At 42.3% G+C, this 26,468-nt stretch overlaps 3 protein-coding genes and 29 non-coding genes across 32 annotated transcripts; all 32 read left to right on the forward strand.

Annotated features, from left to right (window-relative positions):
- Positions 1-656: 656 nt before the first annotated feature.
- LOC130648713 (WD repeat domain phosphoinositide-interacting protein 3-like) lies at positions 657-5,767 on the forward strand. Its single transcript, XM_057454785.1, has 10 exons — positions 657-928; positions 1,071-1,145; positions 1,476-1,577; positions 1,692-1,779; positions 2,702-2,796; positions 3,063-3,253; positions 3,496-3,581; positions 3,883-3,984; positions 4,124-4,242; positions 5,174-5,767. The coding sequence occupies exons 1-10, from the start codon at positions 862-864 to the stop codon at positions 5,275-5,277; spliced, it is 1,029 nt and encodes a 342-aa protein (XP_057310768.1). The 5' UTR covers positions 657-861; the 3' UTR covers positions 5,278-5,767.
- A 984-nt stretch (positions 5,768-6,751) lies between these two features.
- LOC130649050 (uncharacterized) lies at positions 6,752-10,457 on the forward strand. Its single transcript, XM_057455244.1, has 4 exons — positions 6,752-6,893; positions 8,934-9,058; positions 9,337-9,434; positions 9,965-10,457. The coding sequence occupies exons 1-4, from the start codon at positions 6,889-6,891 to the stop codon at positions 10,169-10,171; spliced, it is 435 nt and encodes a 144-aa protein (XP_057311227.1). The 5' UTR covers positions 6,752-6,888; the 3' UTR covers positions 10,172-10,457.
- LOC130649049 (gamma-interferon-inducible lysosomal thiol reductase-like) lies at positions 6,888-8,267 on the forward strand. The gene is made up of 2 exons (XM_057455243.1): positions 6,888-7,481; positions 7,743-8,267. The coding sequence occupies exons 1-2, from the start codon at positions 7,028-7,030 to the stop codon at positions 8,129-8,131; spliced, it is 843 nt and encodes a 280-aa protein (XP_057311226.1). The 5' UTR covers positions 6,888-7,027; the 3' UTR covers positions 8,132-8,267.
- A 683-nt stretch (positions 10,458-11,140) lies between the features above and the next one.
- On the forward strand, positions 11,141-11,279 carry LOC130650158 (U4 spliceosomal RNA). The gene has a single exon (XR_008983558.1). It is a non-coding gene; the product is annotated as a U4 spliceosomal RNA (small nuclear RNA).
- A 395-nt stretch (positions 11,280-11,674) lies between these two features.
- Positions 11,675-11,813, forward strand: LOC130650171 (U4 spliceosomal RNA). The gene has a single exon (XR_008983570.1). It is a non-coding gene; the product is annotated as a U4 spliceosomal RNA (small nuclear RNA).
- A 395-nt stretch (positions 11,814-12,208) lies between these two features.
- Positions 12,209-12,347, forward strand: LOC130650182 (U4 spliceosomal RNA). The gene has a single exon (XR_008983581.1). It is a non-coding gene; the product is annotated as a U4 spliceosomal RNA (small nuclear RNA).
- Positions 12,348-12,742: 395 nt separating this feature from the next.
- Positions 12,743-12,881, forward strand: LOC130650194 (U4 spliceosomal RNA). Its single transcript, XR_008983592.1, has one exon. It is a non-coding gene; the product is annotated as a U4 spliceosomal RNA (small nuclear RNA).
- Positions 12,882-13,276: 395 nt separating this feature from the next.
- On the forward strand, positions 13,277-13,415 carry LOC130650207 (U4 spliceosomal RNA). The gene has a single exon (XR_008983603.1). It is a non-coding gene; the product is annotated as a U4 spliceosomal RNA (small nuclear RNA).
- Positions 13,416-13,810: 395 nt separating this feature from the next.
- LOC130650219 (U4 spliceosomal RNA) lies at positions 13,811-13,949 on the forward strand. Its single transcript, XR_008983615.1, has one exon. It is a non-coding gene; the product is annotated as a U4 spliceosomal RNA (small nuclear RNA).
- Positions 13,950-14,344: 395 nt separating this feature from the next.
- Positions 14,345-14,483, forward strand: LOC130650231 (U4 spliceosomal RNA). Its single transcript, XR_008983627.1, has one exon. It is a non-coding gene; the product is annotated as a U4 spliceosomal RNA (small nuclear RNA).
- Positions 14,484-14,878: 395 nt separating this feature from the next.
- Positions 14,879-15,017, forward strand: LOC130650243 (U4 spliceosomal RNA). The gene has a single exon (XR_008983639.1). It is a non-coding gene; the product is annotated as a U4 spliceosomal RNA (small nuclear RNA).
- Positions 15,018-15,412: 395 nt separating this feature from the next.
- On the forward strand, positions 15,413-15,551 carry LOC130650254 (U4 spliceosomal RNA). Its single transcript, XR_008983650.1, has one exon. It is a non-coding gene; the product is annotated as a U4 spliceosomal RNA (small nuclear RNA).
- Positions 15,552-15,946: 395 nt separating this feature from the next.
- Positions 15,947-16,085, forward strand: LOC130650266 (U4 spliceosomal RNA). Its single transcript, XR_008983661.1, has one exon. It is a non-coding gene; the product is annotated as a U4 spliceosomal RNA (small nuclear RNA).
- A 395-nt stretch (positions 16,086-16,480) lies between these two features.
- On the forward strand, positions 16,481-16,619 carry LOC130650277 (U4 spliceosomal RNA). Its single transcript, XR_008983672.1, has one exon. It is a non-coding gene; the product is annotated as a U4 spliceosomal RNA (small nuclear RNA).
- A 395-nt stretch (positions 16,620-17,014) lies between these two features.
- On the forward strand, positions 17,015-17,153 carry LOC130650289 (U4 spliceosomal RNA). The gene has a single exon (XR_008983684.1). It is a non-coding gene; the product is annotated as a U4 spliceosomal RNA (small nuclear RNA).
- A 395-nt stretch (positions 17,154-17,548) lies between these two features.
- LOC130650301 (U4 spliceosomal RNA) lies at positions 17,549-17,687 on the forward strand. Its single transcript, XR_008983695.1, has one exon. It is a non-coding gene; the product is annotated as a U4 spliceosomal RNA (small nuclear RNA).
- A 395-nt stretch (positions 17,688-18,082) lies between these two features.
- LOC130650314 (U4 spliceosomal RNA) lies at positions 18,083-18,221 on the forward strand. Its single transcript, XR_008983707.1, has one exon. It is a non-coding gene; the product is annotated as a U4 spliceosomal RNA (small nuclear RNA).
- A 395-nt stretch (positions 18,222-18,616) lies between these two features.
- LOC130650325 (U4 spliceosomal RNA) lies at positions 18,617-18,755 on the forward strand. Its single transcript, XR_008983718.1, has one exon. It is a non-coding gene; the product is annotated as a U4 spliceosomal RNA (small nuclear RNA).
- Positions 18,756-19,150: 395 nt separating this feature from the next.
- Positions 19,151-19,289, forward strand: LOC130650337 (U4 spliceosomal RNA). The gene has a single exon (XR_008983730.1). It is a non-coding gene; the product is annotated as a U4 spliceosomal RNA (small nuclear RNA).
- Positions 19,290-19,684: 395 nt separating this feature from the next.
- LOC130650036 (U4 spliceosomal RNA) lies at positions 19,685-19,823 on the forward strand. The gene has a single exon (XR_008983442.1). It is a non-coding gene; the product is annotated as a U4 spliceosomal RNA (small nuclear RNA).
- A 395-nt stretch (positions 19,824-20,218) lies between these two features.
- LOC130650348 (U4 spliceosomal RNA) lies at positions 20,219-20,357 on the forward strand. Its single transcript, XR_008983741.1, has one exon. It is a non-coding gene; the product is annotated as a U4 spliceosomal RNA (small nuclear RNA).
- Positions 20,358-20,752: 395 nt separating this feature from the next.
- LOC130650361 (U4 spliceosomal RNA) lies at positions 20,753-20,891 on the forward strand. The gene has a single exon (XR_008983752.1). It is a non-coding gene; the product is annotated as a U4 spliceosomal RNA (small nuclear RNA).
- Positions 20,892-21,286: 395 nt separating this feature from the next.
- Positions 21,287-21,425, forward strand: LOC130650372 (U4 spliceosomal RNA). Its single transcript, XR_008983763.1, has one exon. It is a non-coding gene; the product is annotated as a U4 spliceosomal RNA (small nuclear RNA).
- A 395-nt stretch (positions 21,426-21,820) lies between these two features.
- On the forward strand, positions 21,821-21,959 carry LOC130650384 (U4 spliceosomal RNA). The gene has a single exon (XR_008983774.1). It is a non-coding gene; the product is annotated as a U4 spliceosomal RNA (small nuclear RNA).
- A 395-nt stretch (positions 21,960-22,354) lies between these two features.
- Positions 22,355-22,493, forward strand: LOC130650396 (U4 spliceosomal RNA). The gene has a single exon (XR_008983785.1). It is a non-coding gene; the product is annotated as a U4 spliceosomal RNA (small nuclear RNA).
- A 395-nt stretch (positions 22,494-22,888) lies between these two features.
- On the forward strand, positions 22,889-23,027 carry LOC130650409 (U4 spliceosomal RNA). The gene has a single exon (XR_008983797.1). It is a non-coding gene; the product is annotated as a U4 spliceosomal RNA (small nuclear RNA).
- A 395-nt stretch (positions 23,028-23,422) lies between these two features.
- On the forward strand, positions 23,423-23,561 carry LOC130650420 (U4 spliceosomal RNA). Its single transcript, XR_008983808.1, has one exon. It is a non-coding gene; the product is annotated as a U4 spliceosomal RNA (small nuclear RNA).
- A 395-nt stretch (positions 23,562-23,956) lies between these two features.
- LOC130650432 (U4 spliceosomal RNA) lies at positions 23,957-24,095 on the forward strand. The gene has a single exon (XR_008983819.1). It is a non-coding gene; the product is annotated as a U4 spliceosomal RNA (small nuclear RNA).
- Positions 24,096-24,490: 395 nt separating this feature from the next.
- Positions 24,491-24,629, forward strand: LOC130650444 (U4 spliceosomal RNA). The gene has a single exon (XR_008983830.1). It is a non-coding gene; the product is annotated as a U4 spliceosomal RNA (small nuclear RNA).
- A 395-nt stretch (positions 24,630-25,024) lies between these two features.
- Positions 25,025-25,163, forward strand: LOC130650456 (U4 spliceosomal RNA). Its single transcript, XR_008983843.1, has one exon. It is a non-coding gene; the product is annotated as a U4 spliceosomal RNA (small nuclear RNA).
- A 395-nt stretch (positions 25,164-25,558) lies between these two features.
- Positions 25,559-25,697, forward strand: LOC130650468 (U4 spliceosomal RNA). Its single transcript, XR_008983855.1, has one exon. It is a non-coding gene; the product is annotated as a U4 spliceosomal RNA (small nuclear RNA).
- Positions 25,698-26,092: 395 nt separating this feature from the next.
- On the forward strand, positions 26,093-26,231 carry LOC130650480 (U4 spliceosomal RNA). Its single transcript, XR_008983867.1, has one exon. It is a non-coding gene; the product is annotated as a U4 spliceosomal RNA (small nuclear RNA).
- Positions 26,232-26,468: the final 237 nt, after the last annotated feature.

Consider the following 26,468-nt stretch of genomic DNA (forward strand, 5'->3'; position numbering starts at 1 on the left):
ACGGAGAAGGAACAGAACAGGCATCACACAAAACAAAGAAAGGGTAACCATGATTTTATAATTAGGTACAAGTTTATAAAATACGCATCTTGGTCACTGTGCTACCTTTTTCAAACAATTAAGTTGTATATTCCTTTATGTTTGCCTGAACTTCCTGTTTTCTCTATTTCTGTTAAGAAATAAAGTTAGCAGCCAGATAGCTAGCCTAGCTAGCTAGTCATTTATTATACTTTGAAGTAAAACAAAAGAAGGTAGCTGTAGTCAATAAAGGCACAGGTGAAAGGTACTGTTACCTGATTAGAATATTGCACAAATCTTGATCTCCGTTATTGTAATTCTATGAGTATATGACCCACAAAATTAACAAACTATGTCTAAAGAAGGCTTTTCATCTTAAAGACGAAATTTTAAGTAAAAATGACATTTTTTAAAATTGTATAATAAATCACGAATGGACCTTGTATCTAAAGGAAGTGTAAGGAACATTGTATATGAGTTGCAAATAATTTATTTTTGGAAAAAATATGTTTTTAACTTTTACGAGTTATAAAATTTAAAATTTTTGATAGACATTTAATGCTTCTCAGTGAGATAGTAAACTTTGATTTACTATTGGCATAGAGATTTCCTTATTCAGGGTTGGATATCAATGTTGCCGTCCAGTTATGTTGTTGTAAATATTGTCCTAGGTTACACAGTGAACATGAAAATAACCTAGTAGAGTTAAGAAATAACTATTACCAAATACATCAGAAGCTGTTTTGACAGTATTTAGATTACAAGTGAACTATTCAAATGTTTATGCACAAGCTGAAATAATATGAATAACATTTTTATTTCCTGTGGTAGTATATATATATTATGAATATTGGTGGTAACAATGCACACAGCAATGGCTTGCTTTTCGCTGGATTCAATCAAGATCAAGGTATGTTTTATTGTTTATTCAATTTATTTTTTTTACCTTTTGTGTTTTTGATGCTTCTTAAGAAGTTGTTAGGTATTATAAAAGGTCCTGCATTTAGTTTAAAATATTATGTATAGTAATTCATCATTCCTACCTAATATAGGATGTTTTGCATGTGGTATGAATGATGGTTTCCGTGTGTATAATTGTGATCCTGTAAAGGAGAAGGAAAGGCAGGGTATGTTATGATTAAATTTATCAAGAAACAGAAACAGAAAATATGTTGTTTGATGACTTAAGTGCTAAAAAAATAATTTTGCTGAACAAGAACATTTTTGATTAGATGATATTACATAGAAATAGGGGCTTTTAGTTAATCTCTCACCTTGTTGATTAATGATAAAGTTTTTGATTTGTTTTCTGACTCTTATCTGTCTTCGTAACTACAAAACTATTTTTTTGAGAAAAAACTAATGCTTTATATAAATCGTCTAATTAAAATTAATTTGCATATACAAATTGTGTCACTTTTACTAACCTTACTGGATTTAATGTCATTGTTTCCTAGACTTTAATGATTGTGGCATTGCCCATGTAGAAATGTTGTTTCGATGCAATTATTTAGCTTTGGTTGGTGGAGGTAGCAGTCCCAAATTTCCTCCCAATGAAGGTGATTATTAACAAGTTTTTGTGTCCATACGAATACATAGATCCACAATGTCCTCACTGCAGTGCTGCAAGCATACAAAAAGCAGCAATTCTAATGATAAATTTTACATTTCAGTAAAAATTTGGGATGATCTGACAAAGAAGTGTGTCATTTCATTGGATTTCTCCAGCGATGTCAAGGGTGTAAAACTTAGGAGGGATTGGTAACTACTTTTATAAATTATTTATCTCTTTAGTAATAACCGTTGCCTGTCTGTTTCTGTACAACATGATAATGCAAGCAGCGAGACACACGAAATGCGCTATGTAAAGAGCAGGCAAACCTTTTTGTCTGTCCCTGCGTTTTTTAGTAATCCTACAGATGCTTGAAATACAAGCACTTAATTCTTATATTTGCTATATTTTATATTTGCTACAAGCGAATATCATTCAAATTATCCATCTAAATATAACATATAAAATAACAGTAACTCGTGAAGTCAGGTTTTTTACATAATAATAATTTTAAACCGATTTTGTTATTGCCTCAAATGTTTCAAACTTTCAAGTTAAATTAGATTTTATTTCCAAAATTTAAAAATAGATTACATTAAAGCAAGTAGTGTGATAAATATTTTTAGGAAAACTACGGTAAATGATGTAAAGCAAATTTCTAAATCTGCATTGATATATTAAAATCATTAGATTGCTGTAATTTCCTGCAACCTTCCCTTTTTTAAAAACAATGTTCTTATTCTCCCTGTACAGTTCTTTAAATTTGTAAACTTTCACAGCTGAGTTCTTTTATTTACAAACAGGAGATCAATAGTTCTTTTGCTTAATTTTATTTGTAAAAAAGTATGAGTTCAAAACAATTTCATTTCACCATAATTTTATTACTATTTTAATAAATCAGTAATTAAATCTTCCAGAAATAAATAGCTCAACAGACTTGAACCTGAAACATATTACAAAATCATATAAAACCAAAAAAAATTTAAATTCGGAACTTACGTATCACTACACTAGACTTGTATTGCTTGGTATTCACTAGTCTCATAAAAAAACAGCAAAATTTTAAATTTTCATGTTTCGTTAATTCTTGCATATATTTATTGATAATGTTAAGTACTTTATTTTTTTCAGGATTGTGGTTGTGTTGGATACCATGATCAAAGTTTACACCTTTACAAGAAACCCACAACAACTACACGTGTTTGAAACTTGTCCTAACCCGAAAGGTATTGTAGTAAAACAAACATGAAAATGTTATTAACGGACGTAAAGTTTATTTGTTTACACTTTATTATTACTTGACGACGACATCAATACTAGTTATGTTTCCAAATCCATGTGGGTTTTATGTTGAAAACAAACCTATTAGCCTGGTGTCTAGCTGGTTATTTACTCCTTTTAGTACTTACTTGTTGTTTACATATTATAAAATAACAGTTGGCAACAACAAAAACTTTTTAGGACTTATATATTACTATATTTTTTGTTTTAGGTCTATGTGTTCTGTGTCCAAGTAGCAGTAATTCCTTGTTGGCGTTTCCAGGTCGAAAGCCTGGCCATGTGCAAGTCGTAGACCTGTCAAGTACAGAAAAACCACCTAGCGAAATAGATGCTCACGAAGCAGTGCTTAGTTGCATGTCACTAAATTTAAACGGAACCAGACTCGCCACAGCTTCTGAAAAGGTTAAATTTTTGTCATTTTTTTTTAATGCATACTATTTGTAATGTGTTTGTTTCTTAAAAGCCTGTAGTGAGTTTCATTTTTTTATATGTACCCATCAGTCTGATAAAAATCTCCACTGGTTGTGTTGCGTTAAGAAACATACCAACATTGAGTTGCATTAAAATTTAAACCTGTCTGTTGAAATATGTTGGCAGGAATGAAGAAGTACACGGAAGGAATTTTTATTATTTTTCTCGTACAGGGTACATTGATTCGTGTATTCGACACAGCCACCAATCAGCAACTTCACGAATTACGACGAGGGGCTGGAAATGCGAACATATACTGGTGGGTATTTTCTTTTTAAAATGGTGTTCGGAAATACGTTTAGTTTAGTTATTGTAGAGCTTGTATCAGCTGTGAGGTATCGTGGAATAATGCGGATAATATTTTATATTAACTTATTTCACAATAGAAACTTTCTTGTTTTATGGCATTTAAATTTCGGCATGAATTATAATTGTTATAAATATCAAAAACATTTTTCTGTATATATGTATTTTATGAAACGGAAAAGCTTTAGTTTTTGTGTGAAAAGAGGCGTTTCAAGCCTAAATATATATATATATGTTTTTATTTTTTTTGTCAGTATTAACTTTAATCACGACTCATCTTTACTCTGCGTATCAAGTGATCATGGAACTGTTCATATTTTCGCTGTCGAGGATCCAAGAAGAAACAAAACGTCCAGGTAAGCATCATTTTTTTTTCTATCAAGTATTAGATTTTTTCTGAATGGAGTTACAAAAATAAGTCCTTGATGTGATTACTGTCTATTCGGTGCTGTTTCTTCGTTGCATTTTGTCTACATCAATAAAAATTACTTTTAGCTTGTCATCATCGTTACTACCAAAGTACTTTAGTTCGAAGTGGAGCTTTTCCAGATTTCAAGTTCCCAGCTCGTCACATTGTATTTGTGCGTTTGGCGCAGACAAAAACTCCGTCGTTGGTAAGTTAAAACTTAACTTTCCAAACGTACATCTCTGTACACAAAATTTGGTTGTGTTCTCCTCCTACAATCAGGTTACTAAGAAGATTAGTTATGAAACATTCCCCTTCATTACACCTAGGAGTTTTACCTTTGTTCAGGAGTAAGTAAGTAAGTAAGTAAATACATTTATTTAATTGTCTAGAGTATAAATAATGCAATAATCTAACCTAACAGGAGAGCTAGTCAAATAGATAAATCTAATCAAAAACTAGCCCCCCTGTCAACAAAAAAAATAAGATAGACATATATATATATACGTGGTAGAAATAAATTAGAAGACAAAGACAAAACAAACAAAAAAAACACAAGAAAAACAAACAAAAAATCAATAAATGAAATAAGATAAACAAAAATTAAACAAAATTAAATAAAAAAATATAGCTATATATATACAAAAAATGAATAACTAATTAAACTTAAATTTAAATTTAAGTGTAGCAAATAAATTATTAGTTTATATGTATTCCTTATAAGTATTTACTTAACAATTGATTTGTAATTATTTTTTTGCACTGGTTTTTGGATAGTGATGACAGCTTTTTATCACTGTGTTGGTTATTAATTGTATTCCAGCAACGGATTGATTGATATTTTATACTATAAATTCCATACCAAGTGGTACTAACATTTGGAAGTATTAGGTTATTGTTTGATGCATTTCTGGTATTATGGGTATGAGTATTTGCAACCAGAGTGAAAATGCCTTGCAGGGGTTTAGGCAAATTTTTATGATAATGATCATACGCAAATAAAAAGTCTTTCAGGAACCTGAAAATATGGCAAATACCCTTAAACGTGTTCACAAAGAATGGCAGACGCTATTCTAGTGCACTCCATCGTCGCACATGAATTTTTTAGAATTAATTATTCGTTGTTTTTTTTTTTATAGTGATATGTGCTGACGGAAGTTATTACAAATTTATTTTTAACAACAAGGGGGAGTGCACGCGTGACTCGTACCACGACTTTCTTCAAATGACGGATAACGATTAAGCGATAATTGCGCGGGAAACTTTCAACGTCTTTGGGACTCGAATGGATGGTTGCTATATCGATCTGTTGTGGTTTTTGGCAATACGCCTTTGGGCTGAAACAGTCAGATTTTTAATCATGTTAACTTGAATCAGATAGCAAGTTTGGTTATCTGTAATACTTCGGAAATTGAGGAAGTCCCAGGATGCATTCGTTTCTTAAGTGTACACTTTACGCGAATTGTCTATCCATTTTCTAGCTGCTTTAACCTACTTTTCAATTAGAAAGCGAAGCATAACTACAAATAGTCCTCCCTGTTCTAACTGACTACTCCAGGGTAGTGTAGTCAAATTCCTTTTCTCTGAATAACACGCTTGCGTTACACCAGAAAGTTCAGAATAAAATTTTGCAGAATATATTTTAGCAGAGATATGTAAATATTTTTTATATCTTACCGCATTTATTTTAATTTTTTTTTGTCATATCGTAAATAAAAACTTAAATATAACAAGCTTAACGTTTCTCTTTCCTGGTGCGTTTCTAGTGAAACTAAAAGAGTGAATGGTCACGTGACCGAAACAAAATAAAACAAGGAAGCCAAGCACCAAGCCTTGTTCTTCCCCTTATCCCCCCATCCTTCGTAGCATGGGCCCTGAAAAGTAGGACGTTGCATTCACGACCCAAGTCGTCATAAAAAACTGAAAAATCAAAATCGATGCCACGAATACGTATTTGCATCTACGAAATTATTATGACTGGCATTAAATTTACAGACTCTTCTCTAGGGTTGGCTATTGGTTATTATTAAAATATAGTCGTTAGCCCGTTGAAAAATCCATGGGTTCGCCCGTCCTTTATATTTACCCGTTGCAACAACGTGGATAAAAATATATCGCATTTGATATTCGTGTTTCCGTAACATCATTTTTTAACTCAGCGGGGGGTCCGCGCAGAGACAGACAGACGACGGCTATTATTATAGAGATTGAGGCGACGAACTAAAGTCGAAGTAAAATGTAATACGATCCCTAGGATTTTCGGCTCGGGAGGGCCGCGCTGATAGGGCGCAGAGGTTTGTCCATAGAGTTTTTTTAAAGTAAAATAGCTAGTTGAACAATTTATGCGATGACCAGCTCTAGAAAGGGATGGGCTGAGTTACAGTGCCGTTATCGGAAAGGAGGGTAAAATAAAATGGAGGTCACAAATACGAATTCGTAGTATCGATTTTGTCAAATATCTAAAAAATACAATTATACTTACCCTTAAAGGGTGGAACTCATGGTCGAAAATATTTTTACCCCTTGTTACCCCTTGATCATCGCAAATACAGTGCTGATCTCTAGAGACGGGGACTACACATATCGCGACTAAAACTCCGAGTGTTGGCGGCAAAACTTTTGCGACAAATTGAAGTGAACACGGATTGTTTTCGACCCTCCTGCCGCCTCATCACCAACGGCCCTGCTTCTTTCTCGCAACAGGCGGCGTTTACTTAATAAATAACCGTGGTCGGACGTATTAACATTGATTGCCAAGAAAATATTTATTATTTTTATCGTGTGTGTGAAGCTCTGACTTTAAGAATTAAAATGCCTTTCATTTGGTAAACATGAATGAAATGAAAGAGATCACATGAGGTATGTATTTTATGTAATTAAATGGAACGATATAAACATCACGTGTTTGTCAGCATCTACCTAGCTGGGCGTTTGTTATAAATTAGAACGAAACAACAGAAGGCCAAATCAGTTTCTACTGTTCTACGAATAGAATGTCATCTCTCAATCAGTCGTGGCTTTTGGTGTTGATTTTTTCATGCCTTGCTGCAACAGTCTTTTCTGCTCCAGAGGAATGCAAACAAGGACCCAGTAAATGGTGCTTGAATGCTGAAACTGCTAAAAAATGTGGTGCAATAAGTTTTTGCTTGTTTGAGAAAGAGTTTTACAACAACAAGATCAAGTTTGTACCCGATCAACATAAAAAACAACAACATGATGAGTCTGGTTTCAAACTAGATGCCCCTCCAGTCAATGTTACCTTGTATTATGAATCTTTGTGCCCAGACTGCAAAGAAGTTTGGCAGTATCAGTTATTTCCAACCTTTCAAAAGTTAGCTTCCAGTGGAATTTTGAATGTGTACCTTGTTCCCTATGGAAATGCACAGGAGAGACAATATGGAAATCAGTGGATATTTTATTGCCAGCATGGACAAGCTGAATGCATCGGTAAACTTATTTGAAATTATAAGTTTGAGATTATGAGTGCACACCCAGTTTTAATTACATTATGTGTCTTTTGACTTATTTGTTTGATCAACAATGGATAATATCAAGACATTTTGACACATTTATGAACTGATCTTTTGTTATAACGTCTGATGTTTTGTTTGTTCTCAGCATAGTTCTTTTAATATGAAAACATTTTTGTTGGCAGATTGTGTCTCGTCAATCAATTTATTTTTTAAGCATACTCTTTGCATGTTTTAGGTAATTTAATAGAAACATGTGCTTTACACCATTATCCTGATCAAAACGTGTACATGCCCTTTCTTCATTGCGTTGAATATTATGGCCCAACAGCAACGAATGCAAGATATTGTGCCAGTCTTCAAAAAATGGACTATAATGTGATATCTTCTTGTGCAGCTGGCACTGAAGGTAATCAACTACAGCACCAAATGGCTGTGAAAACGGAGACTTTAAGTCCACCGCACCAGTATGTTCCTTGGTTTACCATGAATGGATATCACAGTTACACAATACAACAACAGCTGTCGTCAAATATGTTAGCCTATGTGTGCAATTCATATACTGGCACAAAACCTGCAGCTTGCTCACAAAAAAAGAAAATCGGTGCTTGTTATCGAAACCAATGATAACTTTTTTTAACTTAAGACTTTTTTTACATTGTTTATTCACATAGGATTTACACTTGTGTAATTGTTTTGGAAGGATTATTATTTATTTTAATTTTTGTGATATAATTTTTTTAAATAAATGCATTCATCTTGTTGTCAGTAATCTTTTTCTAAATAGACATAAAGTCATAGTATTTATAGCCTAGTTAACTAAGCTTTCTTCAAGGACATCAAAAAGTTCAATTTCCCTCGTACGAAAGCTTAGACGCAAGCAAATGTGTTACAGCAAATCTGTAAAGTTCAAATCCACAAATTCATGCAGAATACTTTCCCAAAGATAAACTAAAATCAACTAATGAGCAGAAAGCCAGTGCAGTCACATCCTATCCTCCTTTTAAAGAACAATAAAAGTAACCAATCAAAAAGCGCGGTCAGTATTTCGCCTCAACTATAAATGTTTGTATATAAAGTGTTAACTTGAGATTAAAAGTAATGTATGCCACAAGATTGTACTAAAGATGTTAATGAAAGCTTACTTTTTTTTTCAAAAAAGCTGCACGGTTGCGATAAAACATCTAAATGGGATATGTCCATGAAATCAGACAACTGAAAGTTAACAAGCGCTGTCAATGAGAAAAAAAAACATAGCATTATCATATTATTTCATATTTTATTTGCATGTTGGCATGAATTTTGTCTTGAAAAATTTTCTTTTAAAAAATAAGATGCAAAAAAATAATTTTTTGAGGAAACAACTTTTTTCTCATTATGTTTGAGCAATTCATGGTAAGAGCACATTGTAATGCTTTTTTTGTTCTAGCATGTCGACAAAACTGGCACTAAAAAGTATGCAGTTGCTGACGCAAGAGCAGGCAACAAGTAAAGTAAGAAAACAAGATGCAAACAGAAAAAAGAAAAAGAAGAAAACTACATCACAATGTATAGGTGGTGTATTTTAGTATTTTGTTTAAAACTGAACTCTCTTTTTATTATAAAAATTATAATCTGCTCTTTTCTCTCCATTAAAAGGTTTGCAATTTGCGTACAACCGTAATCTTTTAAGTTTTTAGAATGATAATGGCACTCGTTTTGTTACATCTATAGCTGCACTTTTATCATTGGCTTTGTATTATTTTTATCATAAATACACAAGGCCAATCAAGATTTAACTTTTAAATTATTTTATTGATTAACGTCAATCTTTTTCTTCTGTTATTTTTTAGTTAACGGCGATGTCTTTCATAAGAATCTGGCCTTCTTAATTGCTCAAGAAAGAAAGAAAGACGCACATCAGAGTAAAGGACTTGTTGATACTGATCTGGTTAGTAATTTGTACACACATTTTTTTTCAACTTGTAATCATATATCCGTTACACGTTTATATGTATTTTTATGTTTTTTTTTGGCTTATTAAAGCATGTTAAAGCAATGGTAATACATTTTTGTTTTACTACACCTTTTTAGCCATACGAAAATTTAGCTTAATTTACCGTGTGCTTAATTTAAAAATCAATATTTAATGAGAAAAGCTGCAAAATTTATTTTTTTAATCAGAGCTGCCACCAAATCAAGAAAATCAGGGGTATTGAATTTGATCAGAGGAAAATTGGGAAATCAGAATTTTTATTCTTTATGTATTATATGCTTTTCTAGTTACTAAATCCTAACCATTAAAATAAAGAATAGAACACTACATAAAGCTCAATAAATCATAGAAATTTGTTAGTTGCCATGAGCCATGAAAAGAAATGATTTTTTTTTCTCTTTGAATCAGGGACAACATTAGTTTTTACTTTTAAATTAAAGATAGAATAAATAACAATGCAACAATGTGAATGTCGGATGATTTAGATATTACGCCATGTAAAAAGAAATTCTCGGGCGTCGTTATCAAGCCAACAAAAATGCGAAAAAGCAAACACGGAACACTACGATCCAGATTTAGACTTCGAAGACACTGGACTTTTCAACGATGATGATGATGATGATGATGATGATTACGACAACAGGAAGGGAAAGAAATCAATAAAGCGTGTTACTTTTAAGCGAAAAAAATGAGCAAAAACAGATATCCTATAATGCAGAAGGGCAGATATGATGAAGCTTATGAGCTGGCGAGTTGTGTAATACTTGCTTATAAAAACTGGTGGCGCAAACAACTGTGACTTTCAATTAACTATTCACACAATTGTACGCTGTATTGTACGCGATAGTGATAGATTCCATCCTAAGGTCGTAAATGACACCTATCATTTCTGGCGCAAAATCAGTGTAACGGCTTTGTGACCTACTGATCTAGATTATAAACACATATCCTCTGCGCAAATCTCTTACACATTCATCATGACCGATCCTATACTCTGTTTCATCAGACCCGCATCCTAAGCTGTTCACATGAAAACCTTTGTATATCTCGAAAAAATATCTCAGCAAAAAAGATTTCAGGGTATTCCCACAAGTAGATACGCATATACTTCGAATATAAAACACCGGATTTTTAACTTGTCTAAGTTTACTTGTCCACGCTTATAGCGGACTTAGGACTTAGGATATTAGGTTTTCTGGTTAGTCCTTTTTAGGTTCCAATGAACTTAATATTTTCTGACGACCCATTTTCCGAAATTCAAATCCTTTCGCACACGGTGGGGATCTTACGTGAGCTCACGAAGACTGCGTCGAATGCAAGAAAAGCGCAAAAATTCTTGTTTGCTCGCTTCCGGATGGAGAAGAACCCTTTCGTGTAAAGCAGGACACATTATGCATCGCCTCTTTTCAACGCAACTGGTCACTTCCGCAGACGGTGGGCATTCTAGGTGTAAATGGCGAATCAGTGGTGGAGACAAAGCGCTCGTTGCGGCACTGGCCCTTACTCTCACGACGACAACGGACACTTGTCTTAGTTCGGCTATGAATATGAAAACTGTTTAAGTGGCACAAGGGAAAGGCGAGATGGGGACCAAAATGCCGTAACCACAAGCAATCGATAACGTTAAAGAAGCACGCGATGGTTGCCGCTCTTGTTGGCTTAGCTTTGCGCAGTGGCATTACCATAGCCAATGAGGTTTAACCGAGGCGTGGTGATTGCTAATTGAAAACTTTTCCCAATATCCCGCATGACGGCGTGAAACATCGCCGGCGTTGCAATATTTGGAGGTTCCCACTGGGACCATGCCTAAAAATAGAAATCTGCTGAGCTCACGAAGACTGCGTCGAATGCAAGAAAAGCGCAAAAATTCTTGTTTGCTCGCTTCCGGATGGAGAAGAACCCTTTCGTGTAAAGCAGGACACATTATGCATCGCCTCTTTTCAACGCAACTGGTCACTTCCGCAGACGGTGGGCATTCTAGGTGTAAATGGCGAATCAGTGGTGGAGACAAAGCGCTCGTTGCGGCACTGGCCCTTACTCTCACGACGACAACGGACACTTGTCTTAGTTCGGCTATGAATATGAAAACTGTTTAAGTGGCACAAGGGAAAGGCGAGATGGGGACCAAAATGCCGTAACCACAAGCAATCGATAACGTTAAAGAAGCACGCGATGGTTGCCGCTCTTGTTGGCTTAGCTTTGCGCAGTGGCATTACCATAGCCAATGAGGTTTAACCGAGGCGTGGTGATTGCTAATTGAAAACTTTTCCCAATATCCCGCATGACGGCGTGAAACATCGCCGGCGTTGCAATATTTGGAGGTTCCCACTGGGACCATGCCTAAAAATAGAAATCTGCTGAGCTCACGAAGACTGCGTCGAATGCAAGAAAAGCGCAAAAATTCTTGTTTGCTCGCTTCCGGATGGAGAAGAACCCTTTCGTGTAAAGCAGGACACATTATGCATCGCCTCTTTTCAACGCAACTGGTCACTTCCGCAGACGGTGGGCATTCTAGGTGTAAATGGCGAATCAGTGGTGGAGACAAAGCGCTCGTTGCGGCACTGGCCCTTACTCTCACGACGACAACGGACACTTGTCTTAGTTCGGCTATGAATATGAAAACTGTTTAAGTGGCACAAGGGAAAGGCGAGATGGGGACCAAAATGCCGTAACCACAAGCAATCGATAACGTTAAAGAAGCACGCGATGGTTGCCGCTCTTGTTGGCTTAGCTTTGCGCAGTGGCATTACCATAGCCAATGAGGTTTAACCGAGGCGTGGTGATTGCTAATTGAAAACTTTTCCCAATATCCCGCATGACGGCGTGAAACATCGCCGGCGTTGCAATATTTGGAGGTTCCCACTGGGACCATGCCTAAAAATAGAAATCTGCTGAGCTCACGAAGACTGCGTCGAATGCAAGAAAAGCGCAAAAATTCTTGTTTGCTCGCTTCCGGATGGAGAAGAACCCTTTCGTGTAAAGCAGGACACATTATGCATCGCCTCTTTTCAACGCAACTGGTCACTTCCGCAGACGGTGGGCATTCTAGGTGTAAATGGCGAATCAGTGGTGGAGACAAAGCGCTCGTTGCGGCACTGGCCCTTACTCTCACGACGACAACGGACACTTGTCTTAGTTCGGCTATGAATATGAAAACTGTTTAAGTGGCACAAGGGAAAGGCGAGATGGGGACCAAAATGCCGTAACCACAAGCAATCGATAACGTTAAAGAAGCACGCGATGGTTGCCGCTCTTGTTGGCTTAGCTTTGCGCAGTGGCATTACCATAGCCAATGAGGTTTAACCGAGGCGTGGTGATTGCTAATTGAAAACTTTTCCCAATATCCCGCATGACGGCGTGAAACATCGCCGGCGTTGCAATATTTGGAGGTTCCCACTGGGACCATGCCTAAAAATAGAAATCTGCTGAGCTCACGAAGACTGCGTCGAATGCAAGAAAAGCGCAAAAATTCTTGTTTGCTCGCTTCCGGATGGAGAAGAACCCTTTCGTGTAAAGCAGGACACATTATGCATCGCCTCTTTTCAACGCAACTGGTCACTTCCGCAGACGGTGGGCATTCTAGGTGTAAATGGCGAATCAGTGGTGGAGACAAAGCGCTCGTTGCGGCACTGGCCCTTACTCTCACGACGACAACGGACACTTGTCTTAGTTCGGCTATGAATATGAAAACTGTTTAAGTGGCACAAGGGAAAGGCGAGATGGGGACCAAAATGCCGTAACCACAAGCAATCGATAACGTTAAAGAAGCACGCGATGGTTGCCGCTCTTGTTGGCTTAGCTTTGCGCAGTGGCATTACCATAGCCAATGAGGTTTAACCGAGGCGTGGTGATTGCTAATTGAAAACTTTTCCCAATATCCCGCATGACGGCGTGAAACATCGCCGGCGTTGCAATATTTGGAGGTTCCCACTGGGACCATGCCTAAAAATAGAAATCTGCTGAGCTCACGAAGACTGCGTCGAATGCAAGAAAAGCGCAAAAATTCTTGTTTGCTCGCTTCCGGATGGAGAAGAACCCTTTCGTGTAAAGCAGGACACATTATGCATCGCCTCTTTTCAACGCAACTGGTCACTTCCGCAGACGGTGGGCATTCTAGGTGTAAATGGCGAATCAGTGGTGGAGACAAAGCGCTCGTTGCGGCACTGGCCCTTACTCTCACGACGACAACGGACACTTGTCTTAGTTCGGCTATGAATATGAAAACTGTTTAAGTGGCACAAGGGAAAGGCGAGATGGGGACCAAAATGCCGTAACCACAAGCAATCGATAACGTTAAAGAAGCACGCGATGGTTGCCGCTCTTGTTGGCTTAGCTTTGCGCAGTGGCATTACCATAGCCAATGAGGTTTAACCGAGGCGTGGTGATTGCTAATTGAAAACTTTTCCCAATATCCCGCATGACGGCGTGAAACATCGCCGGCGTTGCAATATTTGGAGGTTCCCACTGGGACCATGCCTAAAAATAGAAATCTGCTGAGCTCACGAAGACTGCGTCGAATGCAAGAAAAGCGCAAAAATTCTTGTTTGCTCGCTTCCGGATGGAGAAGAACCCTTTCGTGTAAAGCAGGACACATTATGCATCGCCTCTTTTCAACGCAACTGGTCACTTCCGCAGACGGTGGGCATTCTAGGTGTAAATGGCGAATCAGTGGTGGAGACAAAGCGCTCGTTGCGGCACTGGCCCTTACTCTCACGACGACAACGGACACTTGTCTTAGTTCGGCTATGAATATGAAAACTGTTTAAGTGGCACAAGGGAAAGGCGAGATGGGGACCAAAATGCCGTAACCACAAGCAATCGATAACGTTAAAGAAGCACGCGATGGTTGCCGCTCTTGTTGGCTTAGCTTTGCGCAGTGGCATTACCATAGCCAATGAGGTTTAACCGAGGCGTGGTGATTGCTAATTGAAAACTTTTCCCAATATCCCGCATGACGGCGTGAAACATCGCCGGCGTTGCAATATTTGGAGGTTCCCACTGGGACCATGCCTAAAAATAGAAATCTGCTGAGCTCACGAAGACTGCGTCGAATGCAAGAAAAGCGCAAAAATTCTTGTTTGCTCGCTTCCGGATGGAGAAGAACCCTTTCGTGTAAAGCAGGACACATTATGCATCGCCTCTTTTCAACGCAACTGGTCACTTCCGCAGACGGTGGGCATTCTAGGTGTAAATGGCGAATCAGTGGTGGAGACAAAGCGCTCGTTGCGGCACTGGCCCTTACTCTCACGACGACAACGGACACTTGTCTTAGTTCGGCTATGAATATGAAAACTGTTTAAGTGGCACAAGGGAAAGGCGAGATGGGGACCAAAATGCCGTAACCACAAGCAATCGATAACGTTAAAGAAGCACGCGATGGTTGCCGCTCTTGTTGGCTTAGCTTTGCGCAGTGGCATTACCATAGCCAATGAGGTTTAACCGAGGCGTGGTGATTGCTAATTGAAAACTTTTCCCAATATCCCGCATGACGGCGTGAAACATCGCCGGCGTTGCAATATTTGGAGGTTCCCACTGGGACCATGCCTAAAAATAGAAATCTGCTGAGCTCACGAAGACTGCGTCGAATGCAAGAAAAGCGCAAAAATTCTTGTTTGCTCGCTTCCGGATGGAGAAGAACCCTTTCGTGTAAAGCAGGACACATTATGCATCGCCTCTTTTCAACGCAACTGGTCACTTCCGCAGACGGTGGGCATTCTAGGTGTAAATGGCGAATCAGTGGTGGAGACAAAGCGCTCGTTGCGGCACTGGCCCTTACTCTCACGACGACAACGGACACTTGTCTTAGTTCGGCTATGAATATGAAAACTGTTTAAGTGGCACAAGGGAAAGGCGAGATGGGGACCAAAATGCCGTAACCACAAGCAATCGATAACGTTAAAGAAGCACGCGATGGTTGCCGCTCTTGTTGGCTTAGCTTTGCGCAGTGGCATTACCATAGCCAATGAGGTTTAACCGAGGCGTGGTGATTGCTAATTGAAAACTTTTCCCAATATCCCGCATGACGGCGTGAAACATCGCCGGCGTTGCAATATTTGGAGGTTCCCACTGGGACCATGCCTAAAAATAGAAATCTGCTGAGCTCACGAAGACTGCGTCGAATGCAAGAAAAGCGCAAAAATTCTTGTTTGCTCGCTTCCGGATGGAGAAGAACCCTTTCGTGTAAAGCAGGACACATTATGCATCGCCTCTTTTCAACGCAACTGGTCACTTCCGCAGACGGTGGGCATTCTAGGTGTAAATGGCGAATCAGTGGTGGAGACAAAGCGCTCGTTGCGGCACTGGCCCTTACTCTCACGACGACAACGGACACTTGTCTTAGTTCGGCTATGAATATGAAAACTGTTTAAGTGGCACAAGGGAAAGGCGAGATGGGGACCAAAATGCCGTAACCACAAGCAATCGATAACGTTAAAGAAGCACGCGATGGTTGCCGCTCTTGTTGGCTTAGCTTTGCGCAGTGGCATTACCATAGCCAATGAGGTTTAACCGAGGCGTGGTGATTGCTAATTGAAAACTTTTCCCAATATCCCGCATGACGGCGTGAAACATCGCCGGCGTTGCAATATTTGGAGGTTCCCACTGGGACCATGCCTAAAAATAGAAATCTGCTGAGCTCACGAAGACTGCGTCGAATGCAAGAAAAGCGCAAAAATTCTTGTTTGCTCGCTTCCGGATGGAGAAGAACCCTTTCGTGTAAAGCAGGACACATTATGCATCGCCTCTTTTCAACGCAACTGGTCACTTCCGCAGACGGTGGGCATTCTAGGTGTAAATGGCGAATCAGTGGTGGAGACAAAGCGCTCGTTGCGGCACTGGCCCTTACTCTCACGACGACAACGGACACTTGTCTTAGTTCGGCTATGAATATGAAAACTGTTTAAGTGGCACAAGGGAAAGGCGAGATGGGGACCAAAATGCCGTAACCACAAGCAATCGATAACGTTAAAGAAGCACGCGATGGTTGCCGCTCTTGTTGGCTTAGCTTTGCGCAGTGGCATTACCATAGCCAATGAGGTTTAACCGAGGCGTGGTGATTGCTAATTGAAAACTTTTCCCAATATCCCGCATGACGGCGTGAAACATCGCCGGCGTTGCAATATTTGGAGGTTCCCACTGGGACCATGCCTAAAAATAGAAATCTGCTGAGCTCACGAAGACTGCGTCGAATGCAAGAAAAGCGCAAAAATTCTTGTTTGCTCGCTTCCGGATGGAGAAGAACCCTTTCGTGTAAAGCAGGACACATTATGCATCGCCTCTTTTCAACGCAACTGGTCACTTCCGCAGACGGTGGGCATTCTAGGTGTAAATGGCGAATCAGTGGTGGAGACAAAGCGCTCGTTGCGGCACTGGCCCTTACTCTCACGACGACAACGGACACTTGTCTTAGTTCGGCTATGAATATGAAAACTGTTTAAGTGGCACAAGGGAAAGGCGAGATGGGGACCAAAATGCCGTAACCACAAGCAATCGATAACGTTAAAGAAGCACGCGATGGTTGCCGCTCTTGTTGGCTTAGCTTTGCGCAGTGGCATTACCATAGCCAATGAGGTTTAACCGAGGCGTGGTGATTGCTAATTGAAAACTTTTCCCAATATCCCGCATGACGGCGTGAAACATCGCCGGCGTTGCAATATTTGGAGGTTCCCACTGGGACCATGCCTAAAAATAGAAATCTGCTGAGCTCACGAAGACTGCGTCGAATGCAAGAAAAGCGCAAAAATTCTTGTTTGCTCGCTTCCGGATGGAGAAGAACCCTTTCGTGTAAAGCAGGACACATTATGCATCGCCTCTTTTCAACGCAACTGGTCACTTCCGCAGACGGTGGGCATTCTAGGTGTAAATGGCGAATCAGTGGTGGAGACAAAGCGCTCGTTGCGGCACTGGCCCTTACTCTCACGACGACAACGGACACTTGTCTTAGTTCGGCTATGAATATGAAAACTGTTTAAGTGGCACAAGGGAAAGGCGAGATGGGGACCAAAATGCCGTAACCACAAGCAATCGATAACGTTAAAGAAGCACGCGATGGTTGCCGCTCTTGTTGGCTTAGCTTTGCGCAGTGGCATTACCATAGCCAATGAGGTTTAACCGAGGCGTGGTGATTGCTAATTGAAAACTTTTCCCAATATCCCGCATGACGGCGTGAAACATCGCCGGCGTTGCAATATTTGGAGGTTCCCACTGGGACCATGCCTAAAAATAGAAATCTGCTGAGCTCACGAAGACTGCGTCGAATGCAAGAAAAGCGCAAAAATTCTTGTTTGCTCGCTTCCGGATGGAGAAGAACCCTTTCGTGTAAAGCAGGACACATTATGCATCGCCTCTTTTCAACGCAACTGGTCACTTCCGCAGACGGTGGGCATTCTAGGTGTAAATGGCGAATCAGTGGTGGAGACAAAGCGCTCGTTGCGGCACTGGCCCTTACTCTCACGACGACAACGGACACTTGTCTTAGTTCGGCTATGAATATGAAAACTGTTTAAGTGGCACAAGGGAAAGGCGAGATGGGGACCAAAATGCCGTAACCACAAGCAATCGATAACGTTAAAGAAGCACGCGATGGTTGCCGCTCTTGTTGGCTTAGCTTTGCGCAGTGGCATTACCATAGCCAATGAGGTTTAACCGAGGCGTGGTGATTGCTAATTGAAAACTTTTCCCAATATCCCGCATGACGGCGTGAAACATCGCCGGCGTTGCAATATTTGGAGGTTCCCACTGGGACCATGCCTAAAAATAGAAATCTGCTGAGCTCACGAAGACTGCGTCGAATGCAAGAAAAGCGCAAAAATTCTTGTTTGCTCGCTTCCGGATGGAGAAGAACCCTTTCGTGTAAAGCAGGACACATTATGCATCGCCTCTTTTCAACGCAACTGGTCACTTCCGCAGACGGTGGGCATTCTAGGTGTAAATGGCGAATCAGTGGTGGAGACAAAGCGCTCGTTGCGGCACTGGCCCTTACTCTCACGACGACAACGGACACTTGTCTTAGTTCGGCTATGAATATGAAAACTGTTTAAGTGGCACAAGGGAAAGGCGAGATGGGGACCAAAATGCCGTAACCACAAGCAATCGATAACGTTAAAGAAGCACGCGATGGTTGCCGCTCTTGTTGGCTTAGCTTTGCGCAGTGGCATTACCATAGCCAATGAGGTTTAACCGAGGCGTGGTGATTGCTAATTGAAAACTTTTCCCAATATCCCGCATGACGGCGTGAAACATCGCCGGCGTTGCAATATTTGGAGGTTCCCACTGGGACCATGCCTAAAAATAGAAATCTGCTGAGCTCACGAAGACTGCGTCGAATGCAAGAAAAGCGCAAAAATTCTTGTTTGCTCGCTTCCGGATGGAGAAGAACCCTTTCGTGTAAAGCAGGACACATTATGCATCGCCTCTTTTCAACGCAACTGGTCACTTCCGCAGACGGTGGGCATTCTAGGTGTAAATGGCGAATCAGTGGTGGAGACAAAGCGCTCGTTGCGGCACTGGCCCTTACTCTCACGACGACAACGGACACTTGTCTTAGTTCGGCTATGAATATGAAAACTGTTTAAGTGGCACAAGGGAAAGGCGAGATGGGGACCAAAATGCCGTAACCACAAGCAATCGATAACGTTAAAGAAGCACGCGATGGTTGCCGCTCTTGTTGGCTTAGCTTTGCGCAGTGGCATTACCATAGCCAATGAGGTTTAACCGAGGCGTGGTGATTGCTAATTGAAAACTTTTCCCAATATCCCGCATGACGGCGTGAAACATCGCCGGCGTTGCAATATTTGGAGGTTCCCACTGGGACCATGCCTAAAAATAGAAATCTGCTGAGCTCACGAAGACTGCGTCGAATGCAAGAAAAGCGCAAAAATTCTTGTTTGCTCGCTTCCGGATGGAGAAGAACCCTTTCGTGTAAAGCAGGACACATTATGCATCGCCTCTTTTCAACGCAACTGGTCACTTCCGCAGACGGTGGGCATTCTAGGTGTAAATGGCGAATCAGTGGTGGAGACAAAGCGCTCGTTGCGGCACTGGCCCTTACTCTCACGACGACAACGGACACTTGTCTTAGTTCGGCTATGAATATGAAAACTGTTTAAGTGGCACAAGGGAAAGGCGAGATGGGGACCAAAATGCCGTAACCACAAGCAATCGATAACGTTAAAGAAGCACGCGATGGTTGCCGCTCTTGTTGGCTTAGCTTTGCGCAGTGGCATTACCATAGCCAATGAGGTTTAACCGACGCGTGGTGATTGCTAATTGAAAACTTTTCCCAATATCCCGCATGACGGCGTGAAACATCGCCGGCGTTGCAATATTTGGAGGTTCCCACTGGGACCATGCCTAAAAATAGAAATCTGCTGAGCTCACGAAGACTGCGTCGAATGCAAGAAAAGCGCAAAAATTCTTGTTTGCTCGCTTCCGGATGGAGAAGAACCCTTTCGTGTAAAGCAGGACACATTATGCATCGCCTCTTTTCAACGCAACTGGTCACTTCCGCAGACGGTGGGCATTCTAGGTGTAAATGGCGAATCAGTGGTGGAGACAAAGCGCTCGTTGCGGCACTGGCCCTTACTCTCACGACGACAACGGACACTTGTCTTAGTTCGGCTATGAATATGAAAACTGTTTAAGTGGCACAAGGGAAAGGCGAGATGGGGACCAAAATGCCGTAACCACAAGCAATCGATAACGTTAAAGAAGCACGCGATGGTTGCCGCTCTTGTTGGCTTAGCTTTGCGCAGTGGCATTACCATAGCCAATGAGGTTTAACCGAGGCGTGGTGATTGCTAATTGAAAACTTTTCCCAATATCCCGCATGACGGCGTGAAACATCGCCGGCGTTGCAATATTTGGAGGTTCCCACTGGGACCATGCCTAAAAATAGAAATCTGCTGAGCTCACGAAGACTGCGTCGAATGCAAGAAAAGCGCAAAAATTCTTGTTTGCTCGCTTCCGGATGGAGAAGAACCCTTTCGTGTAAAGCAGGACACATTATGCATCGCCTCTTTTCAACGCAACTGGTCACTTCCGCAGACGGTGGGCATTCTAGGTGTAAATGGCGAATCAGTGGTGGAGACAAAGCGCTCGTTGCGGCACTGGCCCTTACTCTCACGACGACAACGGACACTTGTCTTAGTTCGGCTATGAATATGAAAACTGTTTAAGTGGCACAAGGGAAAGGCGAGATGGGGACCAAAATGCCGTAACCACAAGCAATCGATAACGTTAAAGAAGCACGCGATGGTTGCCGCTCTTGTTGGCTTAGCTTTGCGCAGTGGCATTACCATAGCCAATGAGGTTTAACCGAGGCGTGGTGATTGCTAATTGAAAACTTTTCCCAATATCCCGCATGACGGCGTGAAACATCGCCGGCGTTGCAATATTTGGAGGTTCCCACTGGGACCATGCCTAAAAATAGAAATCTGCTGAGCTCACGAAGACTGCGTCGAATGCAAGAAAAGCGCAAAAATTCTTGTTTGCTCGCTTCCGGATGGAGAAGAACCCTTTCGTGTAAAGCAGGACACATTATGCATCGCCTCTTTTCAACGCAACTGGTCACTTCCGCAGACGGTGGGCATTCTAGGTGTAAATGGCGAATCAGTGGTGGAGACAAAGCGCTCGTTGCGGCACTGGCCCTTACTCTCACGACGACAACGGACACTTGTCTTAGTTCGGCTATGAATATGAAAACTGTTTAAGTGGCACAAGGGAAAGGCGAGATGGGGACCAAAATGCCGTAACCACAAGCAATCGATAACGTTAAAGAAGCACGCGATGGTTGCCGCTCTTGTTGGCTTAGCTTTGCGCAGTGGCATTACCATAGCCAATGAGGTTTAACCGAGGCGTGGTGATTGCTAATTGAAAACTTTTCCCAATATCCCGCATGACGGCGTGAAACATCGCCGGCGTTGCAATATTTGGAGGTTCCCACTGGGACCATGCCTAAAAATAGAAATCTGCTGAGCTCACGAAGACTGCGTCGAATGCAAGAAAAGCGCAAAAATTCTTGTTTGCTCGCTTCCGGATGGAGAAGAACCCTTTCGTGTAAAGCAGGACACATTATGCATCGCCTCTTTTCAACGCAACTGGTCACTTCCGCAGACGGTGGGCATTCTAGGTGTAAATGGCGAATCAGTGGTGGAGACAAAGCGCTCGTTGCGGCACTGGCCCTTACTCTCACGACGACAACGGACACTTGTCTTAGTTCGGCTATGAATATGAAAACTGTTTAAGTGGCACAAGGGAAAGGCGAGATGGGGACCAAAATGCCGTAACCACAAGCAATCGATAACGTTAAAGAAGCACGCGATGGTTGCCGCTCTTGTTGGCTTAGCTTTGCGCAGTGGCATTACCATAGCCAATGAGGTTTAACCGAGGCGTGGTGATTGCTAATTGAAAACTTTTCCCAATATCCCGCATGACGGCGTGAAACATCGCCGGCGTTGCAATATTTGGAGGTTCCCACTGGGACCATGCCTAAAAATAGAAATCTGCTGAGCTCACGAAGACTGCGTCGAATGCAAGAAAAGCGCAAAAATTCTTGTTTGCTCGCTTCCGGATGGAGAAGAACCCTTTCGTGTAAAGCAGGACACATTATGCATCGCCTCTTTTCAACGCAACTGGTCACTTCCGCAGACGGTGGGCATTCTAGGTGTAAATGGCGAATCAGTGGTGGAGACAAAGCGCTCGTTGCGGCACTGGCCCTTACTCTCACGACGACAACGGACACTTGTCTTAGTTCGGCTATGAATATGAAAACTGTTTAAGTGGCACAAGGGAAAGGCGAGATGGGGACCAAAATGCCGTAACCACAAGCAATCGATAACGTTAAAGAAGCACGCGATGGTTGCCGCTCTTGTTGGCTTAGCTTTGCGCAGTGGCATTACCATAGCCAATGAGGTTTAACCGAGGCGTGGTGATTGCTAATTGAAAACTTTTCCCAATATCCCGCATGACGGCGTGAAACATCGCCGGCGTTGCAATATTTGGAGGTTCCCACTGGGACCATGCCTAAAAATAGAAATCTGCTGAGCTCACGAAGACTGCGTCGAATGCAAGAAAAGCGCAAAAATTCTTGTTTGCTCGCTTCCGGATGGAGAAGAACCCTTTTGTGTAAAGCAGGACACATTATGCATCGCCTCTTTTCAACGCAACTGGTCACTTCCGCAGACGGTGGGCATTCTAGGTGTAAATGGCGAATCAGTGGTGGAGACAAAGCGCTCGTTGCGGCACTGGCCCTTACTCTCACGACGACAACGGACACTTGTCTTAGTTCGGCTATGAATATGAAAACTGTTTAAGTGGCACAAGGGAAAGGCGAGATGGGGACCAAAATGCCGTAACCACAAGCAATCGATAACGTTAAAGAAGCACGCGATGGTTGCCGCTCTTGTTGGCTTAGCTTTGCGCAGTGGCATTACCATAGCCAATGAGGTTTAACCGAGGCGTGGTGATTGCTAATTGAAAACTTTTCCCAATATCCCGCATGACGGCGTGAAACATCGCCGGCGTTGCAATATTTGGAGGTTCCCACTGGGACCATGCCTAAAAATAGAAATCTGCTGAGCTCACGAAGACTGCGTCGAATGCAAGAAAAGCGCAAAAATTCTTGTTTGCTCGCTTCCGGATGGAGAAGAACCCTTTCGTGTAAAGCAGGACACATTATGCATCGCCTCTTTTCAACGCAACTGGTCACTTCCGCAGACGGTGGGCATTCTAGGTGTAAATGGCGAATCAGTGGTGGAGACAAAGCGCTCGTTGCGGCACTGGCCCTTACTCTCACGACGACAACGGACACTTGTCTTAGTTCGGCTATGAATATGAAAACTGTTTAAGTGGCACAAGGGAAAGGCGAGATGGGGACCAAAATGCCGTAACCACAAGCAATCGATAACGTTAAAGAAGCACGCGATGGTTGCCGCTCTTGTTGGCTTAGCTTTGCGCAGTGGCATTACCATAGCCAATGAGGTTTAACCGAGGCGTGGTGATTGCTAATTGAAAACTTTTCCCAATATCCCGCATGACGGCGTGAAACATCGCCGGCGTTGCAATATTTGGAGGTTCCCACTGGGACCATGCCTAAAAATAGAAATCTGCTGAGCTCACGAAGACTGCGTCGAATGCAAGAAAAGCGCAAAAATTCTTGTTTGCTCGCTTCCGGATGGAGAAGAACCCTTTCGTGTAAAGCAGGACACATTATGCATCGCCTCTTTTCAACGCAACTGGTCACTTCCGCAGACGGTGGGCATTCTAGGTGTAAATGGCGAATCAGTGGTGGAGACAAAGCGCTCGTTGCGGCACTGGCCCTTACTCTCACGACGACAACGGACACTTGTCTTAGTTCGGCTATGAATATGAAAACTGTTTAAGTGGCACAAGGGAAAGGCGAGATGGGGACCAAAATGCCGTAACCACAAGCAATCGATAACGTTAAAGAAGCACGCGATGGTTGCCGCTCTTGTTGGCTTAGCTTTGCGCAGTGGCATTACCATAGCCAATGAGGTTTAACCGAGGCGTGGTGATTGCTAATTGAAAACTTTTCCCAATATCCCGCATGACGGCGTGAAACATCGCCGGCGTTGCAATATTTGGAGGTTCCCACTGGGACCATGCCTAAAAATAGAAATCTGCTGAGCTCACGAAGACTGCGTCGAATGCAAGAAAAGCGCAAAAATTCTTGTTTGCTCGCTTCCGGATGGAGAAGAACCCTTTCGTGTAAAGCAGGACACATTATGCATCGCCTCTTTTCAACGCAACTGGTCACTTCCGCAGACGGTGGGCATTCTAGGTGTAAATGGCGAATCAGTGGTGGAGACAAAGCGCTCGTTGCGGCACTGGCCCTTACTCTCACGACGACAACGGACACTTGTCTTAGTTCGGCTATGAATATGAAAACTGTTTAAGTGGCACAAGGGAAAGGCGAGATGGGGACCAAAATGCCGTAACCACAAGCAATCGATAACGTTAAAGAAGCACGCGATGGTTGCCGCTCTTGTTGGCTTAGCTTTGCGCAGTGGCATTACCATAGCCAATGAGGTTTAACCGAGGCGTGGTGATTGCTAATTGAAAACTTTTCCCAATATCCCGCATGACGGCGTGAAACATCGCCGGCGTTGCAATATTTGGAGGTTCCCACTGGGACCATGCCTAAAAATAGAAATCTGCTGAGCTCACGAAGACTGCGTCGAATGCAAGAAAAGCGCAAAAATTCTTGTTTGCTCGCTTCCGGATGGAGAAGAACCCTTTCGTGTAAAGCAGGACACATTATGCATCGCCTCTTTTCAACGCAACTGGTCACTTCCGCAGACGGTGGGCATTCTAGGTGTAAATGGCGAATCAGTGGTGGAGACAAAGCGCTCGTTGCGGCACTGGCCCTTACTCTCACGACGACAACGGACACTTGTCTTAGTTCGGCTATGAATATGAAAACTGTTTAAGTGGCACAAGGGAAAGGCGAGATGGGGACCAAAATGCCGTAACCACAAGCAATCGATAACGTTAAAGAAGCACGCGATGGTTGCCGCTCTTGTTGGCTTAGCTTTGCGCAGTGGCATTACCATAGCCAATGAGGTTTAACCGAGGCGTGGTGATTGCTAATTGAAAACTTTTCCCAATATCCCGCATGACGGCGTGAAACATCGCCGGCGTTGCAATATTTGGAGGTTCCCACTGGGACCATGCCTAAAAATAGAAATCTGCTGAGCTCACGAAGACTGCGTCGAATGCAAGAAAAGCGCAAAAATTCTTGTTTGCTCGCTTCCGGATGGAGAAGAACCCTTTCGTGTAAAGCAGGACACATTATGCATCGCCTCTTTTCAACGCAACTGGTCACTTCCGCAGACGGTGGGCATTCTAGGTGTAAATGGCGAATCAGTGGTGGAGACAAAGCGCTCGTTGCGGCACTGGCCCTTACTCTCACGACGACAACGGACACTTGTCTTAGTTCGGCTATGAATATGAAAACTGTTTAAGTGGCACAAGGGAAAGGCGAGATGGGGACCAAAATGCCGTAACCACAAGCAATCGATAACGTTAAAGAAGCACGCGATGGTTGCCGCTCTTGTTGGCTTAGCTTTGCGCAGTGGCATTACCATAGCCAATGAGGTTTAACCGAGGCGTGGTGATTGCTAATTGAAAACTTTTCCCAATATCCCGCATGACGGCGTGAAACATCGCCGGCGTTGCAATATTTGGAGGTTCCCACTGGGACCATGCCTAAAAATAGAAATCTGCTGAGCTCACGAAGACTGCGTCGAATGCAAGAAAAGCGCAAAAATTCTTGTTTGCTCGCTTCCGGATGGAGAAGAACCCTTTCGTGTAAAGCAGGACACATTATGCATCGCCTCTTTTCAACGCAACTGGTCACTTCCGCAGACGGTGGGCATTCTAGGTGTAAATGGCGAATCAGTGGTGGAGACAAAGCGCTCGTTGCGGCACTGGCCCTTACTCTCACGACGACAACGGACACTTGTCTTAGTTCGGCTATGAATATGAAAACTGTTTAAGTGGCACAAGGGAAAGGCGAGATGGGGACCAAAATGCCGTAACCACAAGCAATCGATAACGTTAAAGAAGCACGCGATGGTTGCCGCTCTTGTTGGCTTAGCTTTGCGCAGTGGCATTACCATAGCCAATGAGGTTTAACCGAGGCGTGGTGATTGCTAATTGAAAACTTTTCCCAATATCCCGCATGACGGCGTGAAACATCGCCGGCGTTGCAATATTTGGAGGTTCCCACTGGGACCATGCCTAAAAATAGAAATCTGCTGAGCTCACGAAGACTGCGTCGAATGCAAGAAAAGCGCAAAAATTCTTGTTTGCTCGCTTCCGGATGGAGAAGAACCCTTTCGTGTAAAGCAGGACACATTATGCATCGCCTCTTTTCAACGCAACTGGTCACTTCCGCAGACGGTGGGCATTCTAGGTGTAAATGGCGAATCAGTGGTGGAGACAAAGCGCTCGTTGCGGCACTGGCCCTTA

This window comes from Hydractinia symbiolongicarpus, chromosome 7 (genome assembly GCF_029227915.1).
Source record: "Hydractinia symbiolongicarpus strain clone_291-10 chromosome 7, HSymV2.1, whole genome shotgun sequence".
Classification (NCBI taxonomy): Eukaryota; Metazoa; Cnidaria; class Hydrozoa; order Anthoathecata; family Hydractiniidae; genus Hydractinia; species Hydractinia symbiolongicarpus.